General features: G+C 58.3%; 2 protein-coding genes across 6 annotated transcripts in view; both read left to right on the forward strand.

The window, feature by feature from the left end:
- Positions 1 to 8508, forward strand: part of DNAJC4 (DnaJ heat shock protein family (Hsp40) member C4) — a 64879-nt gene extending 56371 nt beyond the window's left edge. For all 3 annotated transcript variants that reach the window (XM_067544031.1, XM_067544033.1, XM_067544032.1), the window contains exons 6-7: positions 7165 to 7251; positions 8319 to 8508. In XM_067544031.1, coding sequence (XP_067400132.1) covers positions 7165 to 7251; positions 8319 to 8421 — 190 coding nt within the window. In that variant the 3' untranslated portion in view covers positions 8422 to 8508. The remainder of the gene's footprint in view (positions 1 to 7164; positions 7252 to 8318) is intronic.
- A 2381-nt stretch (positions 8509 to 10889) lies between these two features.
- Positions 10890 to 16468, forward strand: VEGFB (vascular endothelial growth factor B). Of its 3 annotated transcripts, none has more exons than XM_067544448.1 (8): positions 10890 to 11245; positions 12015 to 12057; positions 12415 to 12611; positions 13173 to 13246; positions 13612 to 13644; positions 13747 to 13827; positions 14313 to 14438; positions 14868 to 16468. In XM_067544448.1, exons 1-8 carry the CDS (start codon positions 11174 to 11176, stop codon positions 14887 to 14889), a joined length of 648 nt encoding a protein of 215 aa, XP_067400549.1. In that variant the 5' UTR covers positions 10890 to 11173; the 3' UTR covers positions 14890 to 16468. The 3 variants fall into 3 exon arrangements, with proteins under 3 accessions (XP_067400549.1, XP_067400550.1, XP_067400551.1); XM_067544450.1 differs by lacking the exon at positions 10890 to 11245 and adding an exon at positions 11756 to 11790; XM_067544449.1 differs by lacking the exon at positions 13747 to 13827.
- Positions 16469 to 17591: the final 1123 nt, after the last annotated feature.

Below are 17591 nucleotides of genomic sequence, written 5' to 3' on the forward strand. Positions count from 1 at the left end.
GACAGCCTGCCTGGGAGGGGCTAGGGGCTTTCAGAGTGTGATCGTCCCTTAGATCTATTTCCACCCTTCTCCCCCCCGAGGGCAGGATCATCCCCTACACCACACGTTGTCTCCAGTCTATTCCCCCCCTAGGAGGAGGGCTCCCCCCTGCAGTCGGGTCCCCAGGACTCTGGTCTTGGCGACCCACTCCTCTACATTTGAAGAGACCGTTGCTCAGACTAGCATTGCCCCCTCACTATTAGGGGTTGTTCCCCAAAAGCCAGTAGAAATGCCCCCTTTGAGTCATCGTCCCCCCCCCCACCCAATCTCTCCCTCACAGTGCCTGGAGATAGTCCCTGGGCCCACACGGGGGCATGGGATCCACAGTGGAATGGGGGAAATGGGCTTCAGGACCATTTAAGAAGGGGCAGCTGTTATGAAGTTTTCCTCCCCGGACTGGGACAGCCCCACCCCTCCATCACATGAATCCCACCTCCACTGACTCTTGGCTCCACTCTGTGCCTTAGTTTCTCCATCTGTAGAAGTGGGGGTAACACCCCTTGGCACTGCCACCCGTAACCCTGGCATGGCAGATCAGCAACTGCATGCACCCTCAGGGTCCTGGCACTGACAGGGTTATAGGAAACTTGGCCGGGGATGGGATGTTGTCCTGACCCTCGCTCTGGGTGTGGGGTAAAGTCTTGGTCTCGTTACATTTCCTAGAAGCTGTCTGGTGCCATCTTGCCTGGCCTGTGGCCTGCTCCGTGCCATCCCAGCATGCCTTAGCTGGGAGATACTGGAGTTGTGCTGGGTGAGAGTGTGGTTGGGGATCTCTGTGCCTTCCCTGCACCACGTGTCCCAACACCACCCCACACCAGCGCAAGCCCCCTCCGTGATCTCGGCCTCCCATATGGTTGGCATTCCCACTCACTCCCCATGTGCCTCCATGCCCCTCTCCATGATCTTGGTCATATTGCCAGTTTCACTGCTCATGTCCCCAACATATACCAGCCCACGTCCCTTCCCAGCAGGGACCTTGGCACTCCAGCCCAGCTTCCTACCATCCAGCACAGCTGAACGCACATCTGTAAAGCATCACATAACTGAGTGGCTAGGGGCCAAGGGGTGTTGAGGCCAACAACATGGCTTCTCTTAAACTGAACACCAGCCAGGGCTCCGTCCCCCAGAGGAACCAATGTCCCAGGGCATCTGCTGATACTGGGAGCAGCTCTCCCATGTTCTCAAGGCATGGAGCATACACCACCTGCCCTAGGGAGTCATCGGGGTCACCCCTCCCAGGAATGTGGATTCTGCCAGAAGTATTGGTATCAGCCCAGCTGCCTGGGGCTTCCATCAGGGCCTTTTGTTTCTTATTAAGATTTTAGCTCATTAGCAATTCCCATAACTGAACAGTGAACAGTTGCCAGGCTGGGGGGCAGGGCCTAGATCGCTGCAGGAGGAAGGGGAAGTCTGGGAATCCAGATCACTGTGCGGGGGGGGGAAGGAAGGGGCAGTCTGATAGTCTAGATCACAGCGCTGGAGGGCATGCACCTCTGGGATTGCAGTGCTGGAGGAGTTGCTAGTCTAGCAGTCTAGACCACAGCATCAGAGTCTGGTGCCAGTCTGGGAGTCGAGATTGCAGTGCTGGAGGGTGTTGCCAGTCTTGGGTGGTCTAGATCACTGCATTGAAGGGGGTACCAGTCTTGGGGCATCTAGATCCCAGATTCAGGGCAGGCAGTGGGGGAGAATTGGAGCCTGACGGGGCCTCTGCTCAGGCCTCCAACTCACTCATCGGACTGGAAAGGATGTGAGTCACCATGGCTGGGAGCACGTATGCAGAGAGCCACATGTACACAAAGACAGCCACAGACACACGTACATAGACATACAGTCGTGTACGCTCCACCCACATCGGGTGCATTCCCCGGTGACTTCCTAGCCTCTGGCCTCAGGCTGCAAGGGCCCATATTAGCATCAGGGTCCCTCTTACTGGCATGGGAGGGATGACCCAGCTCCTCATGCATGGCACAGACTCCTTGGTGTCCTGACTCCCAGCCCCACCCATGCTCTAACCCCTAGACATCACTTCCCTTCCAGAGCTAGGAACAGAGCCCAGGCCTCCTGACTCTGAGCCCTTCCTGCTCTAACCACTGGGCATCACAGAATCATAGCAATGTAGGACAGAAAGGGTGCTCGAGGCCATCAAGTCCAGCTCCCTGCGCTGAGGCAGGACCAAGTAAACTTTGACCATCCTTGACAAGTGTTTATCCAACCTGTTCCTAAAACCTGCAACGACGGGGAGTCCACAGCCTCCCTTGGAAGCCTGCCCCAGGGTTTAACTACCCTTCGAGTCAGAAAGTTCTTCTTACCATCTCTCCTAAATCGCTCTTGCTGCAGATTAAGCCCATTACTTCTTGTCCTGCCTTCAGTGGCCATGGAGAACAATTGATCCCCATCCTCTTTATAGCAGCCCTTAACATACTGGAAGACTGTTATCAGGTCCCCCCTCAGTTGTCTTTTCTCAACACTAAGCATGCCCAGTGTTTTTAACCTTTCCTCATAGGTCAGGTTTTCTAAACCTTTTCTCATTTTTGTGGGTCACCTCTGGACTCTCTCCTGTGTATCCACATCTTTCCTAAAGTGCGACACCCAGAACTGGGCACAGTTCTCCAGCTGAGGCCAGACCAGTGCCAAGTAGAGCAGGACAATTACCTGCCATATCTTACATACAATGCTCCTGTTAATACAACCCAGAATGATATTAGCCTTTTTTGCAACAGCATCACATTGGTAACTAATATTCTATTTGTGATCCACTATAACCCCCGGTTCCCTTTCAGCAGTACTACCACCTAGCCAGTTCTTCCCCAGTTTGTAGTTGGGCATTTCATTTTTCCTTCCTAAGTGCAGTACCTTGCACTTGTCTTCGTTGAATTTCATCTTGTTGATTTCAGACCAGTTCTCCAATTTGTCAAGATTGTTTTGAATTCTAATCCTGTCTTCCAACCCCTCCCATCTTGCGCTCATCCACAGATTTTATAAGCAGACTCTCCACTCCATTATCCAGGTCATCACCCACCTCCCAGAGGCAGGGCTAGAACCCAGAAGTCCTGACTTCTAGCCCTCCCTGCTCTAACCCACTAGACCCCATTCCCGTCCCACAGCCAGGTGTCCTGTCTCCCAGCTCTGCATTCTTTCCTGCAGCCCATGCTTCCCGAGGAATTGGGCATGGGCAGGGGTGTGTGAATCCCTGTGGCACCCCTCTAAGTGTCAAGCCTTTCAAAGCTAAGCGAGTGTGTTTCATTGAATCAGGTCTGATTGGGGTGTTAATCCTCCCCTGGACAACAGGGATCAGAGCTGGGGAGGGTGTGCAGGCACAATCAGAGCGCCCAGGCTGGCAACTGACATAGCCATGCACTGTTAGATAGCAGCAGGCAACAGCCAAAGCATTGCCCACCCCTCCCCCTTCCCCCCGGCAAGGAGACAGACATGGCTCTGTCATGGGAGGAGACTTAGGGACATGACCATGACCATGAACATCAGCAGGGGCCCTCTTGGGCCAGCTCCTGCACTCAGTTACACGTGTAACCTCAGCTTCCCAGCTGAATCCTCCTCTGAAGGGATAATTGACCCCTGGCAGGGAGCATTCAGGGAAGACGGGGAGGATCTCATGGTCAGAGCAGAGGGGCTGTGCGTCAGGACTCCTGGGTTCAGTCCCAGCAGTCTCTCTGGTCTCGAGCACATCACAGCCTGTCCGTGTGGCTGTTGGTTCTGCTAACCCCTCAGTTAGACACAGAACCCCCTTCGGGCCTTAAACTCTCTGAAATGCTCCTGTGACTGATTGAGGATCCTTTAAACATGATTCTATGTGGCGCTGCCCTGGCATTGTCAGGAACACACCTGTGTCGCAGCTGGGGGTGCTGTCCTGAGTGCTGTCCATTAACATCTCCACACAAAGACCGAGAGGAGTCTTGGTCATGTACCTTCACGGACAGAAAATCCAGCTCTTTAACTCAGCGGGGGGACTAAGGCCTGGTGAGAACCACTGGATGGAAGTTAGATGGTTCTTTGAGTAGATGCAGCCATGTAGCCCGTGCAGACGTGTGCACGCCCAGCGCACTGGAGCTCGAGAATTTTGCCAAGCAGTATCCGTAGAGGTAGCATTACACCTCATGGCTGTAGCCCTGCCCCTACTATATGAGGCGGCGCTGCCCTGACCCCCTTCAGTTCCTTCTCATCTCCTGTGGCTGGAGTCAGAGCTCTGTGCGGTTATCTCCTCACGTTCTCTCTCTCATTTGTCGGGGAGTTTTCTCTTTAAGTATGTAGTTGTTAGATAGTTAGCAGTGCCTAGGTAGGGTTAGTTAAGTTGGAGTTAGTTAGAATATTTATTATCCTGTGGGAAGCCCTCACCAGGGTTCAAGCACTGTCCATGGTGGGGAGGATTCCTAACAGTGATCCCCACACAAGGTGCTTGTTGTGTTTAGGTGAGGGACACGCTAAGGAGTGGTGCTCTTTGTAAGATGATCACCAAAAGATCCCGATGGCCAGAGGTTTACATCTGCAGAAGCACCTTCTCGAGCAGGTCATGAGGCCAGTCTTGGCACCAAGGCCTGCGTCTGATCAGCGGTGACCTTGGATTTGATGAATGAAGCCACTCCGTGTTCCAGCACTGGTGTCTCCTCCAAGAGGTGGAGGAGTCGTTTGCCTTCACTAGGGGCACAGAGGAAGATGTCCCATAAAACTAATCAGGAACATCCCAGGGTTTGTGGAGACTCTTCCTCCTCTTCCTCTAAAAATAGTATAGACCAGCTCTGCACCACTTCTGGCATGTGGGATGGAGCAGGTCTATCAAACTGCTCCTTGGAATTGTGCTGAGACCACCAATAGCTGTATCATTGACTCCCCTTCCAGCCATGGGGCATCCACTGAGTCTGGTACTGACGACATTAACCCCGGCACAGACAGGGTTTAACTGGATGTCAGGCAATGTTTAGTGTTTTACCTGGACAGGATTAAACCTTTTTCATGCTTCACCTCGCCTGTTTGTGTTGTAAGCAGACTGAAGGAAGGGACAAGCAATTGCTTCACAGACGATCTCTAAGGGATAACTTCCTGTATCAGGACAGCACACGAAATAGCACTGATTACGCCTCCTCAAGGGTGCGAGCTCATTCTACAAGAGCGCGGTCTATGTCAATGACGTTTCAGTATTGGTCATCTGCCATTTGGTCATCTGTACATACGCGTATGAAACATTATGCTGTTACTGCAGCATCCAGAGTAGATGCAAACTTTGGGAAGGCAGTTCTGCAATCCTTCTTTAAAACAGATTCCCAGCCCCACCTCATGCAAGTATTGCGTGAGAGTCACCTACAGCCGCATCTACTGGAAGAAGGAAACCCGTGTTGTAACCGTCCTTCGAGATGTGATGCAGCCATGTATTCCACAGCCCACCCTCCGTCCACGCTGCCTCGAACTCTATGCTCTTGACATTCAGTGTGAAGGAACTGAGGGGCATCAGGGTGGCGTTGCTTCATATAACCTGAGGAGGGCTACAACCATGAGGTGCGAGCGCCGCCCCTACGGGTACCGCTAGGCAAAATTCTCTGGCTCCAGTGCACTGGGCATGCGCACACCTGTGTGAAATACACATCTGCCGCACTTCTCGAAGAACGACAGGCACAGCACGGGTAAGTAACTGCTTTGTCTTAGCGGACAAACAGTTGAATATGGACTCCTGGTGTGACGCTGCAGCCAAAAGGGTCGATGTGACCCTTGGCTGTATAAATAGCAGAGTAGTTGGGAACTGGCTTTACCTGCAGAGATGGCATTGGTGAGAACCGTACAGGAATGGTGCACCCAGTTCTGATGTGCACATTTTAAAAAGGGTGTTGAAAAACTGGAGAGGGTGCAGAAAAGAGCCAGAGAAATTATCAGAGGGCTGGAGAAAATGCCTGAGAGTGAGAGACCTGGGAAGCTCAGTCTGTTTAGCTTCTCAAAAAGAAGATCAAGAGGTGACTTGATTACTGTGTGTAAGTAACTTCATGGGAAGAAAACACCATGTACTCTAAAGGGCTCTTGATTGAGCCTAGTGGTGAGAGACAGAACAAGAACCAATGGCTGGAAGTTAAAGCCAGATACATTCTAATGAGAAACAAGGCATCAGGTTTTCACAGTGATGATGATTAACCATTGGAGCAAACTCCCAAGGGAAGGGATGGATTCTGCATCTCTTGGTGTCTTCAAATCCAGCCTGGCTGCCTTGCTGGAAGATGCTGTAATCAGACACAGTGACTGGGCTCAGTCCTGTGGTAACTGGGTGAAATTCTCTGGCCTGTCCTATACAAGAGGCCAGACTAGATGATCTGATTGTCCTCTCTGACCTTAAACTCTATGGATCTCTCAAACAGCATCCAGCAGACACAAAGCTGTCTGTCATTCAAGTGGATCAGGGTTTCTCATTGCCTTTCCAGCTGTCCTGGGACTGCCTCCCTTCTTGGGTTTACTCTTATGAGATTGTTATTGGTATTGAAGTAGCCAAGAGGCCAGAGCTTCATTGCGCATATGCAAATTGCTCACAGTCTAAGAGCTGCTCTCCAGGCAGATCTGGGACCAGTTTAACTGGATCAGCTAAGAAACAGAAATAGTTACTTAATGCCTCCCCCAGCGCAGGACATGGGTCGTGGACACTCCCTCCAGTGCAGGACGTGGAGTGGGGATGCCCCCCAACCCAGGGCAGGATATAAATTGGGAGGGACCCATCAGGGGAGGCCCCCACACACACCGCCCCAGGGCAGGATGCTGCTAGAACATCTGTATCAGAGGACATGCCCGCAGTAGGGGTCACAGTGATTTTCCTGTACTGATCCTAATCCCTGTCTAGTTAAAGTGGTCTCCAGTCTGCATGTAGAGTAGCCTATTAGTACAAGATACCCAGATAGGGGAATGTGAGGATCCAGGGAGATGCACAGCACTTGGGTGTCAGGGGGGAGCTAGTTAGCCCCTCATTACCCCAAGGGATTTATCATCAGTGGTAAGGCCAGAAAGGACCATGAGATCATCAGTCTGAGGCGTGTGTGCCGCAGGCCAGAGAATCACCCAGTGATCCCCTCCATCCATCTCTCCACCCCTAGACACAGGAGGTGCAGAGCGAAGTGTGTAACCCCCACCCCGTGTTCTCTGTAGGAAGCTGGAGGAGATGCACAACAACTACATGGACGAGAAGGACAAGCTCATGCTCAACATCTACAATGAGTCCAAGGAGCGAGCCAGGTTTGTGCAGTTCCCCCAGCCCCTGCCTCAGTTTCCCTCTCCATACACTGGGGACAAGGATTTGCTCTCCCAGAGGGTTTGCCAGATGTTTGGGGATCCCCAGCTGGACCGGGACAAAGAGCTACTGCTAGGACCCCTGGGGACTCCTTCCCTTGTTCACCCCATGCTGGACTCCCCCACCCTCTAGGGAATCCCTTCACCCCATGCTAGCCCTCTTGCCCTTTGGCGATCCCTTCCCCCCATTTACCCCCTGTTGGGGTCCCCTGCCCTTTGGGAATTCCTCCCACCCAGCTTGCTCCTTGCCAGCTCTCCCCACTTTCTGGGGAATCTCTCCCTCCATTCGCTGTCTGGGCATTCCCATCTCCGCCGCCCCACGTTCACCCCAGCCATTGCAAGGGGAGTGATGAGCTGCTAGCCAGGGGCCATCAGCTTTAATGGGTGGGAGTGCAAATGCAGGCATGCATGTGTGTGCTCACAAGCCTGTTGGAGGGTACAAATGAATGTGTGTTAGTGTCCAACACAAGATGCACTAGTCTACTGTGTTAGCTTCTTGTGTGTGCTAGAGCATGTGTTAGTGTGCACATGTGCCCTGGGGCATTTGAACTAATGTGTTAGAGCATGGGCAAGTGCACTGAAGCAGGTGTTAATGTGCGTGTGAACATGTCTGTGCACTAACGTGCTAGGACATGAGGGTGCACCTGTGCACTAGCCTGTATTAGAGTATGTGCGCCCACTACTAGTGCCTGTTACCATGTTAGAGCATGTGCCTCCTTGCACTAGCATGTGTTAGCATGTTAGTGTGTGCTTCATGCACTAGCACGTTACCAAGTTAGAGTACATAGCCCCCATGCACTAGGGTGTGTTAGCATGTTACAGTGTGTGCCCCCGTGCACTAGCATGTTAGCATCCTAATGCATGCACATGCCCACCCTTTAGAGCGTGTGCCTGAGCTTGCATGACGCATGTTAGAGCGTGTGCACTCACATATGTTAGTGCATGATGCTGAGCATCTCTGCCCCTGCACTCTGTTCCGAGTGTGACCTGGCCCCTGTACGTCTCCCCCACAGGACCAATGGCTTCCAGAAGCAGCAGGAGCTCCTACGCCAGAAACAGGCAGAGTTCATGCAGCGCTACCGCATCCGGCACAGCAGAGACAGTGCCCAGAAGTGACGCGGGGGAACCAGGTGCCATGGATGCTGTATGGGGAACACGTCACACACATTTTTCTCCCCTTCCTTCAATAAATCACTGCCTATGGGCCCAGTAGCCACTACTTTGGGGAGAAGGGTCATGGGATTCTTCTGCAAGGTGGTTGGTTCCCTGGGATCTCCAGCTCCCAGCCTGCACTACCCAGTGTCACCAAACAGGGGCTCTTGGAGCAGGGATGAGCCCTGGGGCCCTCTCCCGTCCCCACCTCCCGGCTGTGTGAAAGTTGGCCCTGCAGCAGCCCTCTGAGCCAGCCCGGATCCCAATGCTGAACGCTTCCTCGCAGCAGTGGCAGCTGTGGACTCCGGTACCGAGAGCTTCCTCATCGCAATGCCATGCAGGGACTCCAGCGTTGGGAGCTTCCCCGCAGCAGTGCTCAGCCCAGGACTCCATCCCTGTGAACTGGGGTCAGCTGCAGAGACTGGGAGAGGGGAGACTGCGTGATACATATCCAGCCCCCACCAGCAGGAGCGGAGACCAGTGGGGCCAATGCTGCCAGGACGGGGGCCAGAAAGTTTGGGGGCAGCCCCTCTGCAGAGGCAGATGCTTGGCCAAGCCTCTACGCAGCCAGGACTCGGGGCTGACTCTCCCCATCTGAGTGGGGCATGGGGGGGCACCAGGTGGGAGTTGTGCTGGGTGCATATGGGAGGGGTGGAGACACGAGTCGGGAGGGGGCAGGTGAGCACCCCAATGATCACTGAAGGTAGCTGTGGTTCCAGACTGCTCCCCCTCACCTCCCAGGAAAGAGCCAAACCCACAGGGAATCCATGAGCCCCAGTGCCGGGGCAGCAGAGATTAGCGCCCCAAGGGCTCTTGTGCCCCCCGACTTCTCTTCTTCATTCCTCGGTGTGTTCCTGTACCCAGCCACCCCCAACCATACACTGCCCTCCATCTATCTTCCACACACCCCCACTCCCCTCTATGCTAGTTCTGATGCCCCTTTGTGAGTATCTGAGCATGACACGCCCCAGGTCCCCGTGTGAGGTGTATGCAAAAAGAGTGGGGGGAGGATTTGGGAGCCCCCCCCATCCCGTCCTGGGCAGGAGCCAGATAGGGAGTGCAGCTCTGGGGCCTGCACATGAAGGATTAACCCTGGCATTTCACACATAGTTCCCATCGCAGCACACTCCGCTAATCCTCTGCCCGCGTCACTGCCTCCCCCACCACAGCCCCCTCTGTGCCTGCTGCCTGGAGCAACCAGCGGGTAGGGAGAGCCCTCTGGTGCTGTGAACTTCCCCTCAGCAGTGCCTAGCTAGCAACTCCTGTGCCAGGAGTTTCCCACCACATTGCCCAGCTGGGGATTCCAGTGCCACGAGCTTCCCTGCAGCAGTGCCCAGCCAGGATCTAGGAATCAGGAGGGAATTAGTCCCTTCTGTGTACAGTAAGTGCCTGATAAGGACGTGCACTGAGCCCAAGCTCATCTTGTGCCAGGGTAACACTGTGAGTTGTGTATCAAGACCACCCCACAGCCCATCCCTGGCACCCTGCTCTGCCCCCCTGCCCAGCACTGAGCTGGCCTCAAATCTGCTTCCCCTGCGGTAGTGTAGTTGGGTAGAGTTAAGCGCTGGTGGTGCTGGGGGCCAGAGCCCGAGGAGGAAAGGGCAACCATGGCATTTTCCATGCCCCCTGCCCCATCTCCCATCTCAGCAATTCCATCTTGTGCGGGTGGGGAGTGGAAATCCATCTAACCCAACCCTGCTTCCTCGCTCTGCCCTGGGACCTCGGTCAGATTCCAGAACTGCCCCCCTCGCCGTGCATCTGGTGCCACAGCAGGTCCCTGCAGCATGTGCTGGCTTCCCCTAGTGGCTGGCAAGGGGGGCACCCAGCTGCCCAGCCCAACTGTTCCACTGGCTAGAGATGCAATGGGCCCAGTCTAAAGGGGATGGGGTGGCTCCCATGGCCAGCAGCCCAGCGGCTGACCCCATCTGCTCCTGCACCTGCTACCGACACCCCTGGGGGGTTCCCCAGCTGGACCTAGCTCCCTGCACAGTGCTGGGCATGGGCATGTGGGCACAGCTCAGCAACTGCTCAATCCTTCCCCATCCACCCCTCCATCCATCCCGACACAACCTTCCAGCCTCCACCCACCCCTCACAACCTTCCCTCCTTCCTCCACCCACCCTCATCCTTCCATCCAGCCCCACGCACCCATCTACCCTCCCTCCATTCCCAGCCAGCACCACAGGCCTGCTCCCAGCATCTTCCCCCCAGCACCACCCATTCCTCCTGCCAGCTCCCTCCAGACCCCCCTTCCCTCCCTCGTTACCCCGCTCCTGCTCCGCCCTGCTGCCCCGCGCTCCCTCCTCCCGCTGCCTGCCGCCTCCCTCGGGGCCGGGCTGGGCCGGGCCGGGCCGTCACTCACTCCCCGGAGCCAGCCCCGCTCCCTCTCCCCGGCCGCCCGCGGCCGCCCGGCTCACTCGGAGCCGCTCGCTCCTGCCGGCGCACTGGCCCCGCGGGCTCCGATGCACCTGTAGCTGCCCCCCGCCGGCAGCGGGGCCCCCTGGGGTCAGTGCCCGGCCTCGGGCGGGGCCCGATTCTTGGATTTACCCTCCCCGGGGACTGGAGCGGACACCCCAAGCCCGCCGGGACCCTGCGCTGCCTTCGGGGGACCCGGGCCGAGGGCTCCGCGCCCCGCCAGCCGAGCGCTGCCATGCGGGCGCTGCGGGAGGGAGGGGGCAGCTAGCCGGCCAGGCGCCCCGGGCACAGCGCTAGCACCATGGGAGCTCCCCGGGAGACCCTGCGGCTCCTGCTGGCTACAGCCCTGCAGCTGATCGGCTGCGCAGCGAAGGTAGGGCCGGGGGGAGCGGGGCGCTGCGGACGCACGGAGGTGCCGTACCCTGGCCGGGCCCCGCTGGGGCAGCGCCCCGCACCGTGGGCTAGTGCACGGGCTGGCCTGGCTGCGGCGCCGGGCGGCCGGAGGCAGGGCGCTGACGGGGGACTTGGAGCCCGGGGCGGAACTGCTGTGTAGGGGGAGCGCCCCGGACAGGGGGCAGCTCGGGCAGAGTCCCCTCTCCAGCATCTCCCCAGGCGCCCGGCTCCTGCTGGGATCCACCCCGCCCTGCCCCACCGGGCCCTTCTCCGCCCCCTGGCCATGGAAGAGGGGCTGGGAGCCAGGATGCCTGGGTTCTATCCCTGCTCAGCCACTGACTCCCTGTGAGCTGGGGGGGTGGCTCCCTTCTCTGCCTGGCTCCTGGCCAGGACGGGACAGTTCCTCAGTGCCACTGCCACTAGTCCTCCCTCATACACCAACGGGAGCTGTCCCCACTCCTCGCCCAACTGCTGATTTGTTATTGTAGGGTCTCCTAGGGATGTACCTAGTCTGTTTGACTGCAGGTTAGTGGCGCTTCCCTGAGTATGCAGAGGCGATCGGAATGAGAGAGGAGAGGGTCCCTGGCCTGGGGGTGTAATGGAGTGGGTGGTGGTCCACCAGAGCTTGACAAGGGGGAGATGGGGTTCCAGGGAGGCAGCCCACGCCCCCCACGGTCCTTGTCCCTGGGGTCGGAGACACCCATTGCCTGGGACTCTGAGCCTGATTCCCTCCATCTCGTCCTTTCCAGGCCCCACAGCCCCAGATGGAAGGGACTCACCCGCTGGGGGAAGGTAAGAGACTGAGGTGAGGTGGAGGTTGGGGGGCTGCTGCCAGGAGGTAGGGGCTGTGTTTGAAGATGGCAATGCTCAGGGGGCACATTTGGGGGTTGTTAGGGGGTACAGGCACCCCACCGCAGAGGTTGCTGCATCTCAGTACTGGGTGAGGGAGCCCCGTGTAATCAGCCCTCACACCCGACCCCAGAGTCAGCTGCATTTCAGTGCCTGCGCAGTGTGCTGGGTGGCTGTGTGTAGGCTGTCACTGGGCACACTGTGGGGAGGAGGGGAGGGCTGCCTTGGCCATGTCGGTTGGCATTGTCAGGGCATGCTGACCCCTGGCACTGGTCCTCTCTGACCCTCCCCCCCCCCCAGTGATGCAGTGGATGGAGGTTTATAACCGCAGCTTCTGCCAGCCGAAGGAGATGCTGATACCCGTGAACGAGGAGCACCCGGCTGAGGTGGAGCACCTGCTGGCACCCTCCTGCGTGCCCCTGCGTCGCTGCGCTGGGTGCTGCGCCGACGAGGGGCTGCAGTGCGTGCCCACCCGCATGCATGTGGTGGTGATGGAGGTAAAGGGAGGGAGGGCGGGGAGAGAGGAATGCCAGAGGGTGGGTTAAGTGCCAGGCAGTGGGGATAGGGGAATGCCAGGAGTGGGCAGACAGCCAGGGGCTGGGGGGGAATGCTAGGGGTGGAGGGGGAGCCAGGCACTGGGGGGAGGGGAATGCTGTGGGGTAGGGAGCTGGGCATCAGGGATAGGTGAATGCCATGGGGTGGGCCAGGAGCCAGACACCAGGGGGAAGGGATACCAGGGGCAGCCTGGGAGCCAGGTATCAGGGGTAGGGGAATGCCAGGGGCAGGCTGGGAGCTGGGCACCAGGGGGTAGGGAATGCCAGAGCATGGAGGATCTGGGTATCGGGCATAGGGGAATGCCAGGGGGTGGAGGAGCCAGGTACTGGGGCTAGGGGAATGCCAGGGGGGGGGGGGACCTAAGCACCAAGGGGAGGGCAATGCCAGAGGGCAGGGGGAGCTGAGGGAAGGGGTATGCCAGGGGGATCCAGGCTTTGTAAGGTATGCTGACCCCGATCCCTTAGCACTTGGTGCCCCCCTCACTCACCCTTTCCTGCCCCCAGGTGATGAAAATCCGCCACCTGCACAGCCACGTGGGCCAGCTGGCCTTTGTGGAGCACAGTGCCTGCGAGTGCAGGTGAGGGGGGTTAGTGGGGGAAAGTACGGGGGCACTGAGGGGTGGCTCCCAAGCATCTCTGTGCTCACAGGGCTCAGCCTCCCCCAAGCTGTGACCTCCCCGCCTGAACAGCCCACTGCAGCCAGCGACTCCCACCACAGGCAGGCGGCCCCATGGAGGCACATGGGGGGCTGTGAACTCCTGGTTCCTAGGGTGCCTGGCTGCTGTGGGCTCCCCCTCTTGGCCCGGTGCCATCCCCCCACATTTCAGAGGGCACTGCTCCCTCCCTCTGGGCATCGCACTGCCCCTTTGGGTGGATCCTCATTTGGGGGGCAGGTCTGAGCAGACCCCATTTCCCTCTTAACCTGCTGTCTTGTCTTTTGCAGACCAAAGACAAACAGCAACATAAATCCAGCCAGGTAAGGACCCCCAGCCCGCACCCCCCAGCCAGTGCTCCCGCCCTGCTCCCTCCAGTGCCCCTGCTGGCTGAGCGGGGAGCTCAGTTCTGATTCTCTCCACAGGCCTGTGCGGCCCAAGGGGAAAACCAGCCCCAGACACAAACATAAAAGGAAGAGACCCCCTGAACAGGACCGCCCACACCTGTATGTCCAGGCCCCCCCATGCACTCCCCAGTCCCAGCATGCCCCCCCACCTTACTAACTCTGCTTGCACTGGAGGGCATTGAATTGGGGTGAGCAGGGGGGAGTGGGCCAATGCTCCCCACACTCTATGGGGGTTCACTTCTAACTGGGGGCCCCATACCCCCCACACCTGTACCTCAGGGGGATCGAAGGAGGGGTGGATCTCCCAGCCCAGCAGTGTCAAGGCTTGCTCCAGGCACCATGAGGGTTGGGGTTAAGGGGTTTCCCCTTCCTCTATGTGGTGACCCCCTTGAACTGGGGCAGAAGGGGGTTGCTTGTCTATAGGGGGTCCCTATACAGGTATACGGCAGGCAGAGCAGGGGATCTCCAGAGGTTGGGTGGGGAGACAGGAAGAGGAGACTTCCCTCATGGGGGAGATGACAGTGGGGGGCCCAGCACTATGGCTCCTGGCGGCTGAGATCATCTGGATTCTTCTCCCTCCCCAGGCCCTTCTGCCCCCCCTGCCCAGACAGGCGGAGACGCCAGGACCCCCAGACATGCCAGTGCCGCTGCCGACGCAGGTCCCAACACTGCCAGGACCAGGGGCTGGAGCTCAACGAGCACTCATGCAGGTGAGACCCCTGGCCTTCCCCAACTGCCCTCCAGGCCAGAGAGACCCCCCAAACTCCCTCAGGGACCAGATAGACCCTCCAACCTCCTCCCATGGGCCAGAGACCTACCCAGACTCCTTCACGGACCAGGCAGACCCCCACCAAGATCTCGCCATGGGCCAGAGGCACCCGTGAACCCCCTCTTGGACTAGACAGAGCCCCCGATCTCCCCCATGGGCTGAAAATACCCCCTGAACTCTCCTCACAGGCCAGAAAGACCCTCCCAATCAGTGCTGCAGGACAGAGCCCCCCTCACTCCCCCCCATTGGGCTTTGGGACTCAGGAGGTGTTCTGGCTGGGGGCATTTGGGGAGTTGGGGGTCCTGGGATTGGTGTCCCTGAACTGCATCACCTCCCCAGCTACCCTGAGCCACTCTGTTCTCCCCCCCAGGTGTGAGAAGCTGCGCAGATGATCTGAGTGGGGGGCGACCTGAGACCAGCCTCTCCCCCCTAAGCCCAGCTGTGCATTGGGACCAGGACAAGATTCAACCCTGAGCGCCCCCTGCTGGAGAGGAGCCCACGAAAGACTGGCAATGCTGCCAGGGAATGGACCTGTGGGAGGACTGCTGGGACCATGTGGGGGGTCAGACCCCATTACCTGCTGCCTGGCCAGGACCTGTCAGGAGGGGCTGCATCTTGCATGGCCTCTCCAGGACCGGGCCAGCCGGATCCCGGGGCCCCTCGAGGACTGGGTGGCCGGATCCCGAGGCCCCTCCAGGACTCGGGCACCCAGATTCCTTTGACGCCCACCAAGGCCGGCCAGATTCTCATCCCCTCGTCTTTATTTAAAGTCCTACCCCACCCCCCCTCACTGCCCTGCTCACCCCTCCCCCCAGCCCTTTAATTTAATACTCGCCCTCACCTTCCATTCCATCCCCCTGGCTCAAATCCCATTTCCCTGCAGGAGCGAAGGGGAGGCTGGGCCCCTGCTGAGGACCCTCCCAGGCACTCCTGGCTGCTGTAAGTGCCCGCACACTGGTATCCGGCAATAAAACTATTAATGGATGAGACACAACAGCCGCAGAGCTGTGAGCACACGACCCTGGCAAACACCCCCCGGGACGAGGGAGCGTGCCCCTCTCGGGACTGGGGACTCACCAGATTGGAAGGGGCTGCTGCTCTGTAGGGTTGCCTCATATACTGTATGGGCTTGGGTGCCTCGATGGAGGGTGCCCCCTATTGTATAGGGGAGCAGGGGCAGAGAGAGAATCCTTAGTGGTTATTGGCCTTGCACCTCTGCACCGGCGCCTCCATTTATGCTCCACAAAAGCGTGACAGCCTGAACACCAGCCTTTCCTATGATGCCCATGAGCTCTTCACCCTTGGGCAGAGGACTCCTGCATGTTTGGTGTGTATGGCAAAATTACTGTTCCCTCCATCTCAGCCCAGGATCCCTCTATAAACAGCCTCTGCACCCCACCCCAGAGGTGGCTGCATCTTGGTACTGGGCAGGGGATTCCTACCTGTACAACTGCCATATTTTGGAATCTCACGGTGCTGGGAAGGCATGAGATGCAGCTGACGACATGTGTGGGGACACTGGGAAAATAGCTAGCAGGGGGCTGTGGGTCAGGGTTGAGCCACCACAGACCTGGGTGGAGGGAATACATGGGGGATTCTCTTCCTGGCTCTGGGGCCTGTGTTCCTCCCTTGGGCGCATGTGAGCTCTCACTCTGGTTCCTAGCCCCAGTGAATGGGCCCAGCCATGCCCAGCGCTGGCACTGCCAACAGAGACATGCTGTGCTTCATGACCTGGCTGCAGCCCTGGGGGAAAGGGAGGGCATAGATCCTGGCAGAGCCAGCACCCACCTGTGTGAGCCACATGTAACACGGGTTAGGGGGCAGCTCAGGGATGATCCCAGCTGCACTCCCCCCCCCCCCCATCCCCTCACAGCTTGTGCTCAGGAATCCAATGACTAGGCGGGAGGGAGGATCTGAGGGCAAGCCCCTGCCATCCCCCACACGCCATGGCCTCGGGGAACCTGGGGGTGGTGGGGGCAAGGCCTTTGGCCAATCAGGAACCACGCAGCCTGGCAGAGGGCCCATAGCTGAGCACTCACAGCCAGTCCCTTATTTGTCTGTGGCTGTGGCCTCTGCTCTGGGGCACGTAAGCTACTTGGGGCAGGGGGGTGGTGGGTGGGCAGGGCCATAGGCAGGGGGTGCCATGAGGATGGGGGTCCCAAAGCAAGGGGACAGGAGCCCTCAACAAGTCAGGTCTGAATCCAGAAGCACTGCGTCCTGGATGCCAGGGTCCCACTCCAGGCTGGAGGGGTGCTGTGGGCCTGACGCTGGGCCTCAAGCCAGACCAGGGGTTCCAGGGCAGGGCAGCCCAGACACCAGGGTCCAAAGGCAGGATGGGAAGGTGTGAGGCAGATGCAGGGAGCTAGGGGAGGCAGGGCTGCCTGTTTGTCCCGCACCTGCTTGTTTGTCCTGCACTCGCTGCCTCCAGACTTTGCCCCCACCCAGCAGCTCCAGGAAATGGTGGGGGGAGGGGCGACTTTGACCCCAGAGGCACTAGGTGCAACCTGGGATATAAACATCCCCCTTCCCCCCCTCCCCAGCAACCCGTGAGCAAGAGGGCAGCAAGAAAGATGGCAGCATGCCCCGCTGGAGGTGGACTGGGAGCTAGGACTCCTGAGTTGTATCCTGGTTCTGGGAGAAAAGTGGAGTCTAATGGCTGGGGAGCCAGGACTCCTGGGTTCTATCCAGGGCTCTGAGAGGGGGGTGAAGACTGCTAGGACACTGAGATTTCCCCCCATGGCTCCTGCCCGACTGGTTTCCATCCTGGCCGCACTTTGGTCCCAGCCAGAGCCCTCAGGAGAGTCAATATTTGGAGAGTCCCATGGGGGACGTGGCTGCCCCCCTTCACTCCTCCCCCTGAGACACAACCCCCCAGTCCCTTGGCCAAGGCCAATGAGGAAGTGCAGCGTGTACTCCATGCTGGGTGGGTGAGGGTGATGTGCAGCTGGCAGGGCACAGAAATACAGGGCGATTCTCTACCCCAGCTGTGCCAGTGCTCCTCACTCCTGCCCCACATCCCCCTGCTAATCCAGCCCTCTGCCCCAGCTCTGCTTGTGCCCCTTGATCCTGACCCACAGCCCCCGTCACCCAAACC

Source organism: Emydura macquarii, unplaced genomic scaffold (genome assembly GCF_026122565.2).
Source record: "Emydura macquarii macquarii isolate MOO-44397 ecotype Brisbane River unplaced genomic scaffold, CSIRO-AGI_Emac_v2 contig_968, whole genome shotgun sequence".
Classification (NCBI taxonomy): Eukaryota; Metazoa; Chordata; order Testudines; family Chelidae; genus Emydura; species Emydura macquarii.

Coding starts and splice junctions, on each gene's coding strand:
- VEGFB (XM_067544448.1), top strand. CDS start 11,174: ATGGGAGCTCCCCGGGAGACCCTGCGGCTCCTGCTGGCTACAGCCCTG. Junction 11,246..12,014: donor TGATCGGCTGCGCAGCGAAG/GTAGGGCCGGGG, acceptor CGTCCTTTCCAG/GCCCCACAGCCCCAGATGGA. Junction 13,828..14,312: donor GAACAGGACCGCCCACACCT/GTATGTCCAGGC, acceptor CTCCCTCCCCAG/GCCCTTCTGCCCCCCCTGCC.